The sequence below is a fragment of the Dermacentor silvarum genome, chromosome 8 (assembly GCF_013339745.2).
Source record: "Dermacentor silvarum isolate Dsil-2018 chromosome 8, BIME_Dsil_1.4, whole genome shotgun sequence".
In the NCBI taxonomy this organism is placed as follows: Eukaryota; Metazoa; Arthropoda; class Arachnida; order Ixodida; family Ixodidae; genus Dermacentor; species Dermacentor silvarum.
In genome coordinates, this window is record NC_051161.1 from 63,858,062 (window position 1) to 63,879,488 (window position 21,427).

The 21,427-nt window shown below is 44.4% G+C and overlaps 1 protein-coding gene across 1 annotated transcript; it reads right to left on the reverse strand.

Annotated features, from left to right (window-relative positions):
* Nucleotides 1-943: 943 nt before the first annotated feature.
* LOC119461346 (testis-expressed protein 264 homolog) lies at nucleotides 944-12,545 on the reverse strand. The gene is made up of 3 exons (XM_037722624.2): nucleotides 12,026-12,545; nucleotides 9,228-9,449; nucleotides 944-5,589 (listed from the first exon to the last, which is right to left on the reverse strand). The coding sequence occupies exons 1-3, from the start codon at nucleotides 12,284-12,286 to the stop codon at nucleotides 5,233-5,235; spliced, it is 840 nt and encodes a 279-aa protein (XP_037578552.1). The 5' UTR covers nucleotides 12,287-12,545; the 3' UTR covers nucleotides 944-5,232.
* Nucleotides 12,546-21,427: the final 8,882 nt, after the last annotated feature.

A 21,427-nucleotide genomic window follows, 5' to 3' on the forward strand; every position in this document is an offset into this window, starting at 1 on the left:
ACAGCCAAGATTGAGGCGCTTGGATGGTGTGCTTCAGACCGCATCAGGCGACTGTGTCCGAAGTAGGCTTTTACTGAATATGCGAAGCCACACAGCTTTTTTTTCACTCCTCATACTGCCATTTCTAGCTTTAAACAATGGGGGAGTGATGGTAAATGCCTCCACTATTCCCTGGGCCACACACCACTTGAGCCTTGATGAGGTACCTAATAGGGTCCGTACATATCCAGACATCCCAAACAGGAACAATTAAAGTCATTATGGTTATAAAATTTTTCCGTCATGCTTGTGCACCACAGTCATCATCATGCCTTATGTACCAAGTAGCGCTTTACAGAACTAATGCACAAACAAATCCTAAGCACCATTCAGTACTGTGCCTGAACGCGAAAGTAGTGAACAGCTTGCCCGAAAACGATGCAACAGTTCAAAGGTGCATACTAAGTTACTCTTCTACGAGCTTTTAAAACTGTAGCAACATGCACTTGATACTAAGGTCTCCTAAATTCTGTGCATTATGTAAGCGTGTTTCATTCGGACAGGCTCCAAGACTCACCGACTCATGCTGTGAAAAGAGCAGCGCTGTATTTGAGAGGGCACATGCATGTGAATGTGTGCCATAATGCAGTGCTTTTGTAAGATGAGTATGCAACACTTCAAACTGATCTGGGCATTACTGCAAAGGCTATCGAGTACTGGCCAGTGGTTCAAAACTAACCTAGGCGCTGTGTATAGCGCCTAAAGGTTTCACCTTATGTCGTACAAGGGCTCATAGGTATCCGTGGCAGCATTCCTGCTTTCACCCGAGTCGCGTAGCTCCAACAGTTACGCCAGTTTAGCTTGAATGCGACATTTATAGAAGGCCCAAAGCAATGCAGCTTGGCACTGATCCAAGTGAGAGCTTCACTCAAAAACACTTTTTTGTAGGAACTATGCGACAAACTGATTGAAAGAGGTGCTTTATGAATGGAAGGCAACGAAATTCCAGAATAAATGACATTAAAGAAAAACCTCCCAAGAACTCTGCTGCAACGCTTCAGAGACACTAGGCAAAATGCCACTTTGCTTCCATGTGGTGTTCAAACCATCAATCAACCCCCAAAAAGTACAAAACAGGAACATGTAGTAAGTTAAACCTCTGAACTTTTGGAAACGGTCACTAGACTACACTCCTTGGCAGCGTGCAACTCAACTCTAGGCAACAAACATTTTTCAACATCAACAAACTTTGCAGGAGGAAGTAACTGGGTATGGTTAAGAAACAGTTAGTGGGATAAATATGCAAAATGCTGTATCAACAAGTGAATCAGTTTCTAATACAGAGAAGCATTTTTTTGTTGCTTGCTTTAGCAACATGCTAGAAACAAAGGCCGACTGCATGTGAGCAGTTGGAACAGTTGGGTGCATTAAACCAAGAGCTCAGATTCAGCCCTTGACAACAGAGGGGGTACATTTTAGTGGCATACAGGGACAGATCTTGAAAGACTGAAATGAAATTCCAGCCTCACTTATCTCCCTTTGAAAAGTAAATTAGAGAGAAAAAAAAAAAAAGATTCCCTGCAAAAGCTTTAAGACAATGTATATTTTGGTGCATTGAAAACTATCAATGAGGAAATGCAATAACTAACCTGTGAGAAGTGAAATAATTGCGAGAGGTCTTGCTAGGTCTTTGCAACTAGTAAGCAAGCAAGCATATGTTACGCAAGATGCCCATTACCTAAAAAGTATGCGACGAGAAGTGAACCTTTTTTTTTTTTATAAACCAACCTTAATTACGGAAGCTCTTAGGGCTCTTACAACTACCTTCCAAAGAAAACAGGTGCACACACAAAGAGCAGTTTTACTTTAAAACATTTCAGCGATTTCAGCACTTTCATCAAATAACTGACTGTGCCAAGCGCCTAATACGGAACACACTATGCATATAAAATTGTGAAAGTGGCACAAAGGGCAAGAAAAGTGTAAGTAGCTCCAGCAACAAGTTCTTAACTATGGTATTTAACATTAACACAACCTTTTGTTACAGTTTGTTTTACAAAGTAAAACAAAAAGGCCTTAATCTGTGCTCGAGCTCGATATATACCGAAGGCAGAAAAGTGGCGGTGTGCATGCGATTCATTAATCATGTAAGCACTCTTGGCTCGCATGAGAAGCAAGAGCTTATACGAGAACAGCAGATGTACATACAGTAAAGCCTCGTTAATACATAACCGCTTAATAAGTCATTCTGGTTTAAATATAGTCGCGAAGAATCCCCCACCCTGTTGCCATTGAACCTAATGCTGACCGCTTAAGCCGTGGTCGCTTAACGCATTCCAAACGGTTAGCGCATAGTGTTTACTTCATTTTTCAGTGCATATAAGTGTGGATGGCGAAATATCGTGTGTGCAAATCGTAGATAGCCAAATTGCAGTGCACGGACCTTTCCCAGACTGCGGTTGCCACCGATAGTGACGTGAAAACATGGTAGCCACGACATGCTTCCTGTTCGCATCGCTTCTAGGGGTTCCACCTCGTGGTCGTGGATGACAATGTGGACGATGGCCCTTCCGTATCCGACGGGGCTAGCGCATTGACCTTCACGAGGGCCTGATCGACCATCATGAGTGGGGCCTGATGGAGAAACTGGCTAGCAGCAGAGTTTGAGTATGCCGTCATCGCTGCAAGGCCGCCACGGTGGCAAGTGAAATTAAGATTTTTTGCTGCCTGCTCGCAAATAAAACTTGTCTGTGTGTGTGTGTGTCCGAGTGACACTTAACATGTTTTTTTTTTTTGGCTGGCAAGTCTATAGCTGCTCATCTGCCATTGTCGGTTAATTAGTACATCGCTTAGTGCCTACCTGATCCCTGTTCCCCGTCAACTACGCATTAACGAGGTTTTACTGTACTAGGAAAACCGTGTAGTGTCTCAAAGCATTTCTTGAGCAGAAAACATTCAGCACACAACTAGGATTCGCAGTATCTTGTGTTGCATCTGTGTCGATCAGCGCTCCTTCTTTAAGAAATACTCTACATCCCACATACATGAGCTCACAAAATGCTTGCTGCCCCTGCCTATTACCATACAAACCATATACAGCATCATAAAAACCTTGCAAATTCCCAATAATGCAAAACAAAACATGCTGCTAGTTTATTTCAGTGCTTGTTCTTGTATTCCGCTGCTGTAGCGATTTGCTACAACTTGACATACTGGTGCTTGCAGTACTGACCAAAGCCTGCCAGTCTCATCATAGTACTCTTGACAACGCAGCTGCGCAAAAATTGGAAGGAAGACTTGGGGCCACTTCGAAAGCGCGTGTGAACAGCAACGAATAAATGCCCAACAAAGTGGAAAGCAAGATGGCGCCAGGTCACTGATGGCGACCAAGGCAGGCACAGCTTGCCAGCCTAGTCATAAAATCATGCTTTACAACAAGCACACAACACTGCTTCGGTGCCAAGAAGGCGGCACTCAGAGCTGAATAAGACACAATACAATGTCACATCAGTGCTTTGCTTAAAACGTCAAACAAGGCAGTTGAGTAAGGGTGAAAAAAAAAAAAAAAAAAGAAAGCAGCAAATACTTTTGCAAAGTTGGCATCCACTGAAGCAAAACGAGGCTCAGACCACAGGGCCCACTCATTCACTTTTGCAGCTTACCTCAAGAGGCTGGACTAGAGAGTAAAAGTTGCACTGAACCTGCCACATTAATTAGAAGGTTCAGCACCAGTCGGTCCCCTATGGTTCCTATCTACTTAAATTTACTCCCCTGCAATGTCTATCTACATGAATTTATGGCCAATAATTCTGAACTCTGAGAGCGCTGTAGAGAATCCAGAAGTGGCTTGAGTAAAAAGCGCCGAGTTTAGGGGAGATAGAAGCGGGCATTTACGCAGTTAAACTGAAATTATCAGATTCTTTTTCTTCCCCTTTTTGTTTGCTTTCCAATGTCACACCAGTACGAGCAATGGGGCATTCCATAGATGAAAAGCTGGTCTTATTCAATCACCAGAAGCACCTTGTCCCCATTGCAGAAGAATTCTCTAGCTGCAAGGCTATTGCTCACTGTTGAATTCTGTATAGAGGCATGTAAAGGGGTCTCTGGAAGTACAATGTGATGCCAGAAAAATATGGCAATATTGGCAAGCAAGGGATGTACCTCTTAACCTTGTGACGGGGAAGAAGCTTGCATGCAGGTTCAAGAAAAGCAGAAATGATGTAGGACCTACTTTAGATATACTTTAGGCATGGTGTTGCCCAACGTCAACACATTCATTTCACACCACCAATTTTGACCAAACCGTCTTCATGCTCTTACCACTAAAAGTGGGTAGCCCATGGTAAGCATTTCGGAGATAATAGCAGTGCTCTAATTGCATAGAGCAAAACGGATGTGCCGATGACTGACAAAACCATGCCCAAAATACATAGGATACATATTCAATCTGGTTGCCACTTAAATTACAGGTTATACAACAGGAACATTGTACTGGCAATGCAAACACTGTTCATTGGTCTACCACCTCATTTTGGATCCCATGCCTGCCTGGGTCAGACTACTAAATGTGTCCTGAAGAGAACCCTGTATGAGTCATTTCAGAAGGGACAGAAACAAGTGAAGTCCACAGATATTTCCAACCATACAAACCAGACATCAGTACTATATGCCGGTTGCACAATTCCCCACAGAGTACTAGCCTGAAAGAGCTTCCAAATTTCCACTTTGCAATACGAAGGTGAACAGCATAGCAAGACACTGCACGCTAGTCATCGTGTGACAGATGGTTGGCAATTCTGACAGCACATAACACAAAAGCTTGGTGCCATAGCTTTTGCACAACATAGCAATACAGTTAGCAAGGCTGGAAATACCCCATTCGCTATCTCCGATTCCAAAGTGCTGAATACGGATTGGCAGACCCGGCAGTAATCTAAGCCAATGATTGCTGCTGCAAACTCTGATAGTCACGACAACTATCGAATAGGCATGGTTTGTGGCAACCTTCAGCACTGCTCCAGAGTCCCTTTGATGCTCCTCCAATAGAGCAGGTAACGCTCCTTCAAAACACCAACTATAACTGCACGCACACCTCCTCAAAACAACAACTTCAGGTTTAAGCACTGAGATGAAGGGGAGAGAGGTGGCAGCATTGTGCGCTTGCGGAAGAGCATGTTGTGTACGTCCCACGTGCAACACCGGGGAAGAATAATTGGGAGGGGAGGACATGGTGAGGCCAGAGAGAAGCCACGCCTAGTTGGATGCCGTCTCGAGGCGCAGCTCTTCGAAGGAAGATGTGGTGCTGCTGCGCGAGCCACGCTCGTGGTCACTTTCCTCAGGGTTTCCATTGCCACCATTGCCATTGCTAGATGCAGGTTGGCTCGTGGGTGGTGACGGCAGCTCTTCCTCCTCTTCGTCCTCGTCCTCGCCATCCTCAGCATGATCCTCTTCAGAGGCAGTGGTGGTGCCAGGGTCCGTAGTGGCACCCTCCTCAGGGTCTTCGGTCGCTTCCTCGACGTAGAACTCGTCTTGCTTTGCAAGCGGGCAGACAAACAGCACACGCTCGCCCTCGTAAATCTCCATCATAGGCCGTGCACACAGCAGCTTTTCCTGCATGGCAACGATAAAGAAGAAATAAGTAAATTGGATACTGTGGTTCTCATTTCCACGGTTTTTGCCTCTTCAACTCACTTTCACTTTTTTGTTTTAGCAAAAACAGGTAGCTCTTGAAGCACACTTGTAGAGCTCTTTTAGAGTTATGCAAGCTAACAATGCTAATAGCGCACAGAATGTGTAACTTGCAAGTGAACATGAAAGTTTACAAACTTCTTACATGAAGTGACATTGAAATGCTTGAAGTAATGCCCCTGTTTCAATAATAATAATCATCATCAGCCTATATTAATGTCCACTGCAAGACGAAGGCCTCTCCCTGCGATCTCCAATTGCCCCTGGCTTGCACTAGCTGATTCCAACTTGCGCCTGCAAATTTCTTAACTTAATCACCCCACCTAGTTTTCCGTCGTCCTCGACTGCGCTTCCCTTCTCTTCGCACCCATTGTGTAACGCTAATGGTCCACCGGTTATCTTCCCATACGCATTACATGGCCTGCCCTGCTCCATTTCCATGTCAGCTAGAATATCAGCTATCCCCATTTGCTCTCTGATCCACACAGCTCTCTTCCCATCTCTTAGCGTTAGGCCTAACATTTTTCTTACCATCGCTCTTTGTGCAGTCCTTAACTTGTTCTCAAGCTTCTTTGTTAACCTCCAAGTTTCTGCCCCATATGTTTCAACAATAAACAATGGAAACTACTAGCTTTATTCATTAACAAGTTCACTGCGACGTGGGTCGCAGGTGGGTCACGGCAGTTATTTCCACTGTGCGGCTGTGCAGGGCTTTTCTGCAGTGCCCAAGAAACGTCCTCGCTAGAAATCGATGGAGAGAAAAAGTTCTTGTTGCTTCTTGACACATTGTGGCACCATCTCTCATGTTGAGGCAGTCACATGCGGGTCATGACGTACCAGAGAAATATGACAAGTGACCCACTGCATCACGCGCAGGAATCAGGATTTCAAAAAGTGAATGCCACAGTGAATGTGTTATAGCATTGTTATATTCAGTCTAAATGTAAACACAGATTCTTTCACTACAGCCATCAGAGTTAGGATCACATTACTTTTGACAAATGCTATGGTGCTTTCACTATACCCCCCCAAATATCCGAGTTGGCTCAAGGACAAGGCTAGCCTTTGCAGTAATTTGTGTCTTTAAGCCTGCGAACTACGTCAAACTACAACTTTCAATTTGAAATCACAGCCTCTAAGCCCCTACCCTGACAGCAACCGCCATTTTGGCGTGGCTGTGTGACATCAGAAATGAAAGGGCCACCCCTGTTTCATCTGCCTTGAAACAATGCCAGACCACATCAGACGTTTTGCTTCGCATGCTCTGGCACCCAACGGTGCAGCAAGGGTGTTGCCGTTGAATTGTGCCCGCAATTCCTTCACTTGCACAGCAATAAGCAGTAGCAAACAGAGCAACTTATGGCTGATATGACTTTTTTCCAGCTCTTTGTAATCACTTGTGGTATTTAGAGTACACAAAAGCATAGCCTTCAAGATCAACCTCTGTTGCCCGAGGGAGCCATTTCCGGAGGTGTTGACTCATTTCGGCACCACTCAGTGTTACCAGACTGCTGTACAGTTCAACTGAGACATTAAAAAATTAAAATCTAGGTCTTCTACAGCATTGAATGCACTCAATTTTGCCAGCTTGCTGTGGAACATGTACGGTTTACCATGCAATGCATAGTTCAATATTTGGTGTCATGGCCCCTTTAAGCTAAGACAATGAAGACTAAACAAAGGGATAAACAAAAAAAAAAAGACTTGCGGCTGGCAGGAGCTTACCATCGAAGTTGTGGGTTTGATAAGTTTGACTCCCATAGGTGGAAAAGTTATTGTTTCTTCCACTGATATTCCCCTTTTCCTTTATTATAAATATAAAATTTATCATAAATGCAATCATATTTAATTCGTACAATTTTATAGAAGGGTTATTTCCCCCACACTTTTTTCGTCTTCACTGTCTGTCCGCTTCTTATCAGCACGTACAGCTGCTATCATACTTAGCCCAACAAGTGAAAAGAGATTATAGCGGCTTAAGTTTAACAAAGAGGGGCTGCAAGCAGCAAACATTTAATGCTTTGGAAAGAAGACATATTAAGCTAGCACCATTCAAGGCACCCGAGGCAGAAATCTCCAGCACCTACCACACCAGAAGCAAAAAGGGGCTTAACGCTTGTTTGAGACAACATTGACTGAACGTGTAACACAAACATTCAGTGACAGCACATTTTTGCGACAGACACGACTGCATTAGTTTGTGGAAATTGGTGTACTGTGGGTTGTATTTCTTCAATAATGCACAACTTTCTTGAAGGGCTACTCCTGCAAGCACTGAGCTGGGCACCAACAGCAGTGCAAGTGTTATCATTACAAAGTGGGGCAATGTAATCTCGGTGTGGTTAAAGTACTAGAATCGGAGAGTGGGTCCAGAGGAGATTGCGCAAGCGCCAGGAGTGAAGCAAAAATGCTGAAGAATTGTGGTGGCACTACTTCATCTTATCCTGAAGCTCCAGTTGTTTCAGTTGCGCCTTTTGGCTGTGCCGAGCCCACAGGACGAGCCACTGTTGTCTGCTCAATGAGCTGTCGTTCTTGCATAGTTTTGACAATCTTTCTCCACTTTTTTGTTTTTAGAACACATTGATGTGGAATAAAATTACTGAGTTCAACACACTGCATACCTTTCAGGAGACTGAATATTGTTCACAGTGCCAGCAGGATGCTCGTTGCTTCCGTCCAACAGTGTCGTCTGCATGACGTATACATGTTGGTATTTTGTCTGGTGACTTGGAAAGGATGAGTAAACCCTGGCGAATTAACTACTGTTTCGCACAGAGTAACAAAACTGGATACAGTATATTGAAACGAGCGCCTATCCAAGGTCTTGCTGTTTGGAGTCCATGAAAGTGGAGAAAGACGCCCGATGTGGGAGCGACATCTAAAAATTAAAATTAGATTATAGGGTTTTACGTGCCAAAACCACGATCTGATTATGAGGCACGCCGTGGTGGGGGACTCCAGAGTAATTTGGACCACCTGGGGTTCTTTAACATGCACCTAAATCTAAGTACATGGGTTTTCGCATTTCGCCCCCGTGGGAGCGACATCTCCATCGTGCTGATTCACCCTTGGGAGCGACCATGACGGTAGGCTTTTGTGCACCCAAACCAGTGCCCTACTCAGTTGTAGGCTGCACTTTTAAGAGAAATACATACTCATGAGAGATATCACATCAACGAAGGTCAGGGGGTATGTACATTGCATGAAAATTTGGTGCTCAGACCTAGTGAAACATCCATGAAGCAGCGCTAAATCTTCACGTGCACCTGTTCCAAGCGGCCTACACATGAGCCACATGCATTGCCCTTCTTTGGTCGTGCAAGGCATATTGTTGCTTGGCATAAGTTCAACAAGACATGCATTTGGCCAGTGCACAGGGCAGTTCATCCAGATGAAGGTGGGGCCACCGACATTTCATTATAAAACAGCTCTGCATCTGGACCCACTCCACATATCTAGTACACTCTACTGTAGTCCCATGATGGGGCTATGTAATCACGGTAATGGGCTAGAGCCAGTAAAGACATTAAAGAGAATGTAATATCATATGCCCTGCATACCTTGATGTACTCTCTGAGCTTGGGGTAGACTCGGGCCATGGCAATCATCACGGAAACTGAGCCACGGAATGGGAACACAGTGGTGACAGCATGATCCACAGCCGGAAAGCTGGCAGTCTTGAAGCCCTCAGCTTCCAGCTGCTCCTTCACCTCCTTGGTGGCTGGCCGTTCGGTGTCATTGAGCACCACACCCACAAGGTAGCGCAGACGTGGCACGTCCACCTGAAGGCATTGAGCAATCCTTTATAGAAAGCACACTATGCACCCCTTCTGTCATGTGCTAGCTATACAACTTTGTAGCAGTCAGGAACAAGGTAAGTAGTGAAACAAAGCATGTAACTTGTGATTCCGTATGACAATATATTAGGTTTTCAAATGTAGTCGGCGGGTGACAGGTGGTCGGAGCATCTTCCAGTATACTTTTCTTTGCGCCTACAACTAAGAAACTGCAAGTACGAAACCAAATGTCCAAAGTGCTTTATACGTTTAGAGCACATTTTTGTTTACAGCACAATGCATCTGTTCAAAGCTCCAGAAGGCCACTGACAGACTTCTATGCAGCTGTTATGACGAGGAGGAAAACCTCTGAGTGATTTTCACTCCAATTAATTTGATAATTGAGTGTGTTTAACGAAATAAAGCAACACACAGGCTATAAGAGGTAACAATGAAGGCTTGCAGATTATTTCTGACCACCTAGGGTTCTTTTAACATGCACCCATAGCTTGGTAAAGTAATGTTTCTTTATTCTGTTCTCATCAAAATGTGGCTGCTGCAGCTCCTCCCATTTCATCCTCAGCCACATTAATAATAGTTAAATATGGCAGGGCTTTCATTACTTGAATTTGTGATAAATAGTGTTGGAAACATAGTTAATTGTATATATTGCAAATAAATAAGCAATAAACATGAAGAAAAACATTTCTGAAACCTCTTAACAATATGCAGATATACAACTATTTCCCAGTATAAGATTGAAGCATGCTGGAGTGACATAGCATGGACAGCATTCACTGACACCATCTAGACGAGCTGCACTTTGTTCACTAGGTTCACACTACACACGGTGCTTGTTCAGAGTGGATATTGAAAAAGTACCTTGAAGAACATCTGATATGGCATCATTTCACAAAGCTAGGGTTCTCTTCATCACATCAACTTTTTTTTTTTTTTTTGCATTATAGCAAGAAGAGGTACTTACACATAAAATCTGTTTACATTGTCTTTAAAAATATTAAAATGAAACTTGCAAAATACTTTAGAAAATCTGGTTAGTAAAAGCACTGTAGATGTATTTATTGTAAGAAGTCAGCTTCTCAGTAGTCATGGACAAGAGCAACACAAACAGAGAAGCATTTGAATACAGAGTTACACGGTGTTAGCTACAGTTTTTCTGTTTATGATGAGTGAGTAAGGCTCTGATATGGAAGTGACAGAACACAGCTCATGGTTAGTCCATAACAGAGGATCTGTACATAACATTTTACAAGGTTTCAGTTATTTTTATCTGTAAGCTGTCCGTAGCTATAAGACATTGAAGTGGCACCGGACAGCATGACGGGGACAGAGCAACATCTTGGCTCACAATAAAGTGCACTATTAAATATAAGGCATTGGTTAAAAATTTATTTGAGAGTCCTTTTGTTATCTTTTCCACTTCGTCACTGCATGTTAAAGGTGGTGGTTAACTATTTATGTGTACTTTTCTTTATGTCCAGTATCCACGAGATTATTTTCTCTGTACTGTACAAAACTTCACAACACTGGTCAATTTTGATATATGCCTCATTTGATATCTTGCACAAGATTTCCTGAATGGTAGCTCGAGCGGTTATTGGAAATGGCAAGGAATCAAATGGGCGAACTACGCACCTACCAAAGCTGACAATTAATGTTCAATCATAACACGCCATGGCATTCACGTCAACAATCTTGCCACTTTGTCTGGTACAGATCAGCGTCAACACTTCATATCAAAGCCTCGTGCTTACGGCTCAATGCGAAACGCCCACTGCGCCATAACTTCGGCGATGCTAGGGCTTAGGCAATGAACATCTTGAACGTGCTTTATAGCCTCAGACACCGCATGGAGCTACTGCGGAGGAGATGACAGGTAGCGTGATGTAACGATTGCATTGTCTGTCGCACAAGCGGCTAAGTAACGTAGTACTTTTCTGAGCAACAATGCGAATACGGCGCTCTGTAAACAAACACTCAGGTGGCCTAAGGAAGTACCGCCGTGAAAGGGAAACCGACAGGTAAAAAGCGGGCGCCAAGGTGGAAGATGGCGTGCGCAGTGTGCAGAGAGGGTTCGGAATGCCACATCTTCCGCCATAAGCGGCGCATGACTCAACTCGAAGTAGATAAATGGCGACACCAAGTCGTCACACGCCTCAGATAAGCGCGTTGATAGCGAGGTCTTTCAATCTCAAGGCCGGGAAAGCGCTTTACAAACTGGTATCCCACAGAAGCAACAAAGTTTGGTCTCGCCCCCATCGCAAATGCGCGATCAGTGCGGTTGAAACCACGAGTCCTCCTTTTCAAACAACGCGTTCTGTTTCCAAACAAACGAACCGCGCTCGCGGACAACGGCTAATCGCGCAGTGAAACTGCCAGTCGTGACTCAGTGGGGAGCCGTTGACACGCACGCACGCAAAAAGGGCGCGCGGCCCGCACAAATCGCTGACTTTCGTCTACCAAAAGCGGAGCTAATGGGACGCGCCGTAGCAACCTTCGGTTCCACAATCTCCGGCGCGGGTGAATAAACGCAGAAGTAGCTTGTGGTGGAGCAGACTTACCTCGCTCGGGTCGTCGTAGTAGACGCCGATGCATTTTAGGGTGGGTGCGATGCTGTGAGCTTCGGTGAAGAGAGCGCCCGAATTTTTGTACGAGCCCCGAGAGAACTTGTACGCTACCTTCAACTCATTGAAGGGCGGCTTCTCGGCCTTAATGTCTATCGGCGCGAACAGGCCACAGTAACTGAGAAAGCCGAGCAGGGTCAACAAGAGAAGAATGAGAACCACGATAATGCCCAACAGCAACGCAACATCAGTCTCCATTTTGAGCTGAGCAGACGGTGCTGATGGTACCGGAAGTAATGCGCTGTTTGCTTCCGTCAGAGTACGGAACGTCAATCGCCTTTTCGCGTCGGTTTCACGCACTTGTGGCGCTTTCGAAGAACTACCTAGAAATAATGAAGGCTACGCTCCCAGCCGCGTCATTGCGGCAATCTTCCTGTCCTTTTGGAAACCTCTCCTCGTGCCTTCAACTGTTGCTTTTCTCCGCAGCACGCAAGCGATGCAAGAGACCTCAAAATACGAGGGAGGTTACCCAACATAGAGATATGTGTAAGAACAGAGGTTAGAATCAAAACATGGAAGCGAAGGGGGCGCTTACATACAGCCTACTTCAAGAAATAGTAATCAGCAGTTATGTAAATTTTTGCATGATTTCGCTTTGATTGGACTGCAAAGAGATACGCAAGACTTTATCTGCCTCTGTTTCACAATTTTCACAGCCCAGTCCGTGGAGCCACGTCGTGAGGGCGCGCGTCAACATATCTATAAAGCAGGTATTATGGTGAATCTTTTCGTTCGCGATATGAGAGTACATATATGCAGGAGAACAGAAGACAGTAAAGAGAGGGTGTGTCCATTCTTAGCGCCAATCAAAGCAAGAAGATATGGTGAATTTGACAGCGGCGAATTGTCCGGTAAAGAATTTACCTCCGCTAATTTTCATCGCCCCTTTTTCGATGACATTGCTTGCGCTGGAAAGACGTTCGAACAAACTGAATGCCTTATAAGCGACTTTAAAAATGTATTAAAAACGCAGAGGTTAATTTCATAAACGTTCGTTGAAATTAGCCTTAATTTCGAATTATCCGAGACTGGTTTGTGGTGAGCCTACTGTCATACGAGTTTTTGTCATACGAGTGAATCAGTATATAGGCCAGCTTAAAGTATAAAGAGCGATAGTTTTGCTGTTGCGCAAAAAGTGGCTGCATAAATTTGCACAAAGAACCATTCTTGTCTATGGCATATTATCCTTTTGAACTAATTTGCTAACGTACGCTACGTACATGGTACTTTAAGCGTAAGGCGCCAGCTGGATCGCTATACTACGTACTTGCGATTGTTAGTTTCTTAATAAAATGTCGCTTTCTGCATTGAAGCACAAACTTAACTGGAACGTCAATGCATTTTTCCGCAAAGTTCGGGAATTAATATCTCGAAACTGGTGTCAACCTGAGAATTAATTTCAAGTAGATCCGCCTTGCGAACTCCACGGCTACAATTTGTACATTGCAATATGGGCCACCAGGTAATTAGTTAAAAACTTAATTAGTGAATTTTTGTTAATGATTCGATTATGCATTTCAATTTCTTGTGAAAGTAATGTCCGCCTCTTCGAGTAAACCAGCTCATGAACTAGAATTGGGCTATCTGCCACAGGCAACCTTTAAAAATTTTTGAAAGTGTTCGCTGAAACACCCTGTATATATATATATATATATATATATATATATATATATATATATACGTGGAACCTCGTTGATACGATCTTCACGGGAACCGGAAAATAAAGCGTATCATTCAAAAATCGTATCATCCAACGTATTATCCAACCAAATCGTATTATCGGGATTAGGAAAAAAAGACGTATAATCCCGAAAAACGTATTACACAGAATCGTATCAACGAGGTTCCACTCATATAGGATCACCGTCAGTTGCACTTCGCTTCTCGAAGAGGCAGGACGTGTGTCGACTGGGCTTCGTTTCAGGTAATGCGTCGCTGCTGGTTTGCAGGAATGCGGTGAACGCTATCTAAATCGTGGATGCGGGACCTCAAAGAGGTGCGGCGTTACGCTAACGCATGTATCTCGCATTCATTTACCGCTAAATCGTCACTGAAGTTTTTCGGGATCGATAATTGGATCAATCCCAAAACTATACCTTTCATTACCTCTGAACTTGCCTGTCTGTATGTAAATTATACTTTCTCTTTAAAACGTTAGTCCCTATAAAATGAGTCTATTTTCAGATTATTTGCACTTTCCCCTCCTCCGTTTAACCGATGGCCACTTGACCATGGTCCCCCGTAATGGGTAAGCACCATGGAATGAGGAGCAAGCAGGCTTTCTTTCTTTCTTTCTTTCTTTCTTTCTTTCTTTCTTTCTTTCTTTCTTTCTTTCTTTCTTTCTTTCTTTCTTTCTTTCTTTTAATGGAACGTTAGTCTTTCATATTGACATTGAAAGAAGGCTGGCGTGACCTGTATGGTGGGATACGAATTCCGCGTAATTCGAGAAAGCAGAGCAAAATTCGCCGAAAGAGACAGCGCTAACTTGACTGCCAGAATGAATTAACCGGGCGATGAAAGAAGCCACGAGTAGCTCGATGGTGAGAAATTGCCGCCCGGTGCCGGATATGCATTTCTTAATTTCACGGACCTCAAGCCTATTGGCACCTCATATAGAAGGGGTAAAAAATGAAAAAAAAAATATAACAGGGGACGGGGATGTTGGTCAAATGCCACAATTAACAACCAAAAGAGCAAAGTTAAGGAAATTTACACTCTGGAGGGATACTGATGCAAACTGAGGAATCGCTGCGACCCCCCCCCCCCCCCCCTTCTAATGGAGTAAGTACTGACGATATTTTCGTGCTATGCATACGGAATTCACTATGGCACAATGTGATGCGGCCTTTTCTGACATACCGAACCTTATTATTTCCCTGTCAGCTCATAAACGTGCTCATGTAGCCACTCTATAATGCAATAAATTATCGAACGCTTGCTTTACTGTGATTTCTAGACACTGCCACGTCGTTCTTTCTGCTTTTTTCTTTCCTTTTCCTTTTTCATTTTTTGTAGTTTTATTTTTAGCTGGTTGTTTTTGAAACAGCGAAGTATAAAGAACAAGCAAAAGACCTTGGTCTCACCGTGTCGCATCGCATATATGTGAGGTCTGGTAATCTTTTATACAAGAAAACCAAATCGTGCCCTTTTTTTTTAAGCAAAGTTTTTCTTCGCAAAGGCTCCCGGATTTTTGCTGGCCGTGGCTGTATCTGGGTGCTGCTGCTGTCTTGCGGAACCGCTAACAGGCAGAAAAAAAAAAATCCTGCGCTTGTGTAGTTCAAATCCAGCGCTAATGCAGCTCCACTAACGTGAAAGCTGGGAAAGTGCGAAGCAGTGTTGCGCCGGTGTTGGAGTAGCGCTGGAGGGAGGAGCAATCGAGCGGATGGATGGATGGATGGATGGATGGATGGATGGATGGATGGATGGATGGATGGATGGATGGATGGATGGATGGATGGATGGATGGATGGATGGATGGATGGATGGATGAGGCTGAACCCTTTAAACCGGGCGGTGGCATACGCCACCTAGCCATGACTATTAACATATTTTGTACTTTGTGGTGGGTGAAATTTCACTCCTGCCTTGATTTTATCCACCAATCAGATATCAGATTTTATCCACCAATCAGCGCTTGTGGGGTGGTGGCGCCCTCTCTTGCGCTGCGCTAGTACCAGTCTGGCGTTTCCGGAACTGATATTAACGAGTTTCTGCTAATTAATGCACCTATATTGCTTGGTCATTCCTGTCTTTTAAATTATTCTGAATCACGTTAGTTTATTTTGAACCGGTTTTGATCAATTCTGCACTTGTTTTGTACCCTGTTTTGAGCATTTGTTTCGAGCGTGATCACAACAGATCGCGCGCTACAGACTCCGACAGCCCGGGCCCCTAAAGTGCTTCGCACTTTAAAAAAAAGAAAAAAAAGAATGAAGTACGTGTCCCATGGAGCTAGGGGTCGAACCCCGCGGTCTCCTAACACCACGCTAGCCGTTAGGCCACCATCCCTGTATCTCTTTACTGCCTCGCTCGTAACCACACCCACATTTATCTCACACCAGCACCAAAGCTGTCCTTTGAGACATTGCATCACGTTGCGTAGCTCGCGCGAGAGCAGGCGCGAGTGCGCGCCGGTTTACACTAGGATATGCGCAGGAATGAAACGGGCGAATCATATAGTCAACCTTATATATACCATTGTCTTCGGCGTCGTATATGCTTATCTCAGCATACACCTCTCCTCACCATTCTTCCCTCGACTAACATCGAACGTCGCCTTCGTTCTCGTGGCATAACTGCGTCCACATCTCACCGTGTGCATTGATTCGCATGAACGGATGTTCGGCGTAAGCATGAACGTGGTGACACTAACGCTTTGGTCGACTGGTACGCATGCATAAACATAAATGGTGCATAGGATTACACGACGCACAAATGCCTCTTCGCCGCCCGTGTTTTGTCATTAACCACGACTAATCATCCGATGCGGACGGCGCAACGCCGCGAAATAGGTAGGGAACAAAAAAAAGAAAGAAAGAAAGAAAGAAAGAAAGAAAGAAAGAAAGAAAGAAAGAAAGAAAGAAAGAAAGACAGAAATTACACCGCCCATGCACCCCGTACAGTTGGTAAACCAGTGAAGCTGAAATGTGCGGCCCCGGTGTTTATCAATGGGTTAATCCCGACGGTTCATTAAAGTCTTTCTCAATTATGGATTACGTCTCTGTCTAGCTCGGCCACACGAGCCGCCCGATCGGCCCGAAATAGCCACCTGCTCTTCGCGGGCCCGATCTTCTGCCGAGGCGTTGTGGGCTCATACCCACATATCCAATGCGGGTATGAGCCACACGTGATTTCTTTCTTTCTTTCTTTCTTTCTTTCTTTCTTTCTTTCTTTCTTTCTTTCTTTCTTTCTTTCTTTCTTTCTTTCTTTCTTTCTTTCTTTCTTTCTTTCTTGTCCCTGGGTCATACCCAAATATCCAACGCGAGTATGAGCCACACGTGATTTTATTGTCGTTAATCGCGACGTGACTAACAAGCATGTGATGTTATTGATTTCATGACCTATCAGTCATGTTAGTCATACATTCGAACCCTTCCATGCCAATTTTGGTATATACCAAGTAAACGAGACGCGAGTTTTCGATAGCTTTTCGATATGTTGATTTCCGCCAGAGGGTTTCTGTGGTCGGACCAGGAGTGTTTCGCCTAGGCATCAAGAGCTCCGCTGTAAAAGGCAGAGCTCGACATTCCTCGGCTCCGGTATGGGAGACGGCAGGGAAGAGAGAGAGTGATCAAGAGAAGGAAATGACGCTTACACCGCTCGGGAACGCTATGTCGAGGCAGAGGGAGAGAGTGTCTCCGTTGGCAGCGGCGGTCGCCTCCTGGTGGCAGGTTAACAGGACAGTTAATTTCTCCTATCTACTCTAATAATGAATAAATATGAAAAAAAATATTTCGGTGAAACGTTCCTTAGACGGCGTTTTACAGCTTACAGTGTAAAACCAAAATTTGCAATGGGGCCAGGTGAGGGGCCCTTTAACCTCTCCGTCAGTCCTGCTACACAGGGATGCGACTGCGGGCCCAAAGCGACAAATAAAATGTTTGTTCTGCATATCTATCTCTTATCTTTTGACTGGCATTCACCAGTCAAAACTGCGCTAAGAGGTTTCGTGACTTTAGGCCACCTTGAACAAGACTGGACATAGCAGAGCTAAAGACCCGCGCTGAGGTACATCGTCCACGATTATTTTTCGTGCGAGAGCATCAAGTGGCCCATCGAGCCAGAACGCCGGCGTCTGTAGCAGCGAAACAGCACCTAAATTCCCATTGGCTGCGGCGCCACGTCACGAGCGCGCCTCGACGGAGCGACTGTGGCGACGCGACGCTGCGAGGCGAGACGGGTTGTCGTCGGATAGAGTTCCTGTATGTCTCTATCGTCGGCGAGCCTGTCGCGCGACGCGAGCGTGCGGGTACCGCCGGCTCGCTCTTGGAAGCCGGTGCGTGGTCCGTATCTATTTAGTATCTCGCTCTCTCTCATCCCCAGAGCTGCTGCGCGCGCCTGCCGGTCTTGGTGACCGTTGCTGCTTCCTCGGTCTCTCGTCGCACAGGGAATCGGTGGCATTCACAACTCATAAGAAATGCTAAGGTGGCCTCAGATTTTTTTTTTCTTTTTCGAAGCGGAAATGAGGGGGGGGGGGGGGGGGGGGAGTGGAGGTTTACGCGCCGAAACCACGACATGATAACGAGGCACGTCGTATTTGGGGACTCTGCATTAATTTTGAGCACCTGAAGTTCTTTGACGTGCCCCTAAATCTAAGTAGGGGCACTTCGCCCCCATCGAAAATGCCCATGATTTACGGGACAGTCCAACGCGTTACCGTGTAGCTCCATCATAAATATTGGCCTGTTTCTCAGAGAGCTTGCCATTATCTATTTTATGTGCATACATAAAGGCCTAAATGCTCATTATATACATATATGGGAAATGTAATGAAATAATTATAAACGAAATACATAAGTTGTAGCATAAAACACAATCATTTCAGCATGCATGGTCACTACGTAGTAAGCCACTGAAAGAATACTACATATACCGTACAAGAAAGCATCATCGTAGCTATTCAACTTCGCAAAAACACACGAAGCTGTTGACTGAAGTGTTGATGACTGGGTTAGTGTGGCAATATACAGGGTGTCCCAGCTATATCATGCAGCACGATTTAAAAAAAAAAAATAGGAGCGGCGTTACGCGAAGCAAACCTAGTGCGTATTGTTTCCAGTAACACATTTATGTTGCACGTATTGAGCAGCAGAAAGCTGTATCGGGAGTTTTTCATGGTGCTCTACAATTTTCTCATTGACACTTTGATAATTAGGACAGTACTTCTCCGAGTTAGATAATTAATTACAATTACCTAATTAAATTTCTGTAACGAAAAAATTACTGGCGGCTACTTCACTGTACTGGAAACAATACGCACTAGGCTTGCTTCGCGTAACGCCGTTCCTCCTTTTTTAAATCGTGCTGCGTGATAGCTGGGACACCCTGTATAGTGTCAGGTAAGAATTTCATTGGGTGTTAGAATATTACGAGAATCGGGGTTTAGTAATCAACTATGAACTAGGCAACAAATTGTAAATGATGGCATGTGGCCACCGAAGTCACATCTATATAGCCGTGAAGGTTCTCGCAATGGTATACAACGGCCCAATAGCGAGGAGATATGACAAGGCCTCAAGAGAGCAGAATATTAATCCCATATATATATATATATATATATATATATATATATATATATATATATATATATATATATATATATATATAGCCTATACCAAGCAGCGCAATTTCGTTTGTTCAGGTGAACCGTGAGAAAGTATGCATTATTCGTACAAGGAGCCCCGAAATGTAGACAGTTAATTCAGTACGACGAATTACAACTTCATTTATACAAAATGTACGGCATACGTACCGTCACACGCACAATGCCTCTTCGCCGTGTCACCGTGACAGTTTTAACTTTGGGGCACGCTATCGGGCTACTCATTTTGTACTCAATTGCTCCAATATTACTGTAATACAATCTGAAACGGTGAAGAACGAAACACTGCCAGAAATGTGAGTTAAGAATCTAACTCTATGTCGGGGAACTTGTGGCCATTTAAGGAACACTTAAACCATTTAATAATTCAAGAAAAAAAAAATACCAACGATAACAGAGGAGAACAGTCGTCGATCGTCGACTTGATTTCGTGTCACCGCTCATTCCAGGTACCGTGCACCATGGTGGCGTAGCGGTCTTGGCGTTTGGCTGCTATAAGTCCCGAGGGCATGGGATCGAGTCCCAGCCATGGCGGCCGCATTTCTATGGGGGCGATATATATATATATATATATATATATATATATATATATATATATATATATATATATATATATATATATACAGGAAACGCTTGTATACCACGAATTGGGTGCAGGTTAAAGAGCCCTATGCACGTGGTCAAAATTGAGCCGGAGTCCCCCACTACGGCGCGCCTCATAATCAAATCGTGGTTTTGGCACGTAAAACCTCATAATCTAATTATTTCATTTCCACACCAATTCCTGGCGCTCGTTTACATTTGAGAATGTATATACAACGCGATTCGCGACGCGCGCGCAATCTGACCACACACACACACACACACCTATATTTAACGTTCCAGAAATTTCAAGTACAGCAGTTGCGTCTTGCGCAGAGATATAACTTGCTATGTAACAGTGATAACCCCGTGAAAAAAAGACACAGGTAAAAAGTCATAGAACGACGCCTGGAAGTATGTTGCGCGAGCCGTAACGACGTAGACGAACATGATCGCGTAGTATCAAGATATCGTGAGGGATTAGCGCACATTTATTAGTAGCACGAGCATCGAACGACCCTCTTGTTTCTTGCACAGCACTTCCGGTTCACCTCCTGAGACGACCGGGGACGAAATTCAAAATAAATCAGAAAAAAAAAAAATAGTAGAGTACAAAATTCATGGGTTTCATTATAGATATGATATCGGAGCATGAGTTAAGTTACAATTTGAGTTGCTGAAGTGTCTGGAATAATTTGAATTAATTAAAAATCACGGAGACGACCTGGGACGAAATTCAACATAAATCAGAAAAAATAGTACATTACAAAATTCATGGGTTTCATTATAGATGTGATATCAGAGCATAAGTTTAGTTACACGTTGAGTTACGGAAGTGTTTGGAATTATTAGAATTAATTAAAATTAACGACGAAGTGCGAGTGCTACTAACATCGAGACACATAAGTCAAAGATTAGGGTCGTCTACCGTTTTTTTTTACCAAATATATAGAAGAACGCTCTTTTCAAAACATACAGTTACGACGATGGTGGTCGAGCTGCTTCACATTTCATGCACAATGTCGCCGTATTAAAATGGCTGCCTTCCTCCGATCCATGTTACAGTTACCATGCATACAGTAACAGTTCATTATATAGCAGTGCGGGTATGTTCTTGTTCCTATACGAATGTATTCTAAGCGCTGCAGACGAATTGGCCATGCTTTTGGCGAGGGCCTGACAAAATGTAGCACATACGCGCACTCGAGGAAAAAGAAGGGCTCGTTGTCGCGCGGCGCACACCCCAGAAGAAGAAAATCCCCGACAGAAGCACCAGGCCCGGCTGCGCCTACGGCGAAGAGGGCCGCGCACGACTCTCACCAAAAGACGCTTGCCGCGGGGCGCGAGACAAGAAGATGGCACACCAGTGTTCGCCACAACCCAAAAAACGCTCCTCAAATCCCCCGCAAACCTCGCGCCGATCGCTCACCGCACCG

Excerpts from the sequence above, each read along its gene's own strand:
- LOC119461346 (XM_037722624.2), bottom strand. The coding sequence starts at position 12,286 with ATGGAGACTGATGTTGCGTTGCTGTTGGGCATTATCGTGGTTCTCATT. Across the intron at positions 9,450-12,025 it reads ACTACGACGACCCGAGCGAG|GTGGACGTGCCACGTCTGCG; the intron begins GTAAGTCTGCTC and ends CAATGCCTTCAG. Across the intron at positions 5,590-9,227 it reads AGCTCAGAGAGTACATCAAG|GAAAAGCTGCTGTGTGCACG; the intron begins GTATGCAGGGCA and ends GTTGCCATGCAG.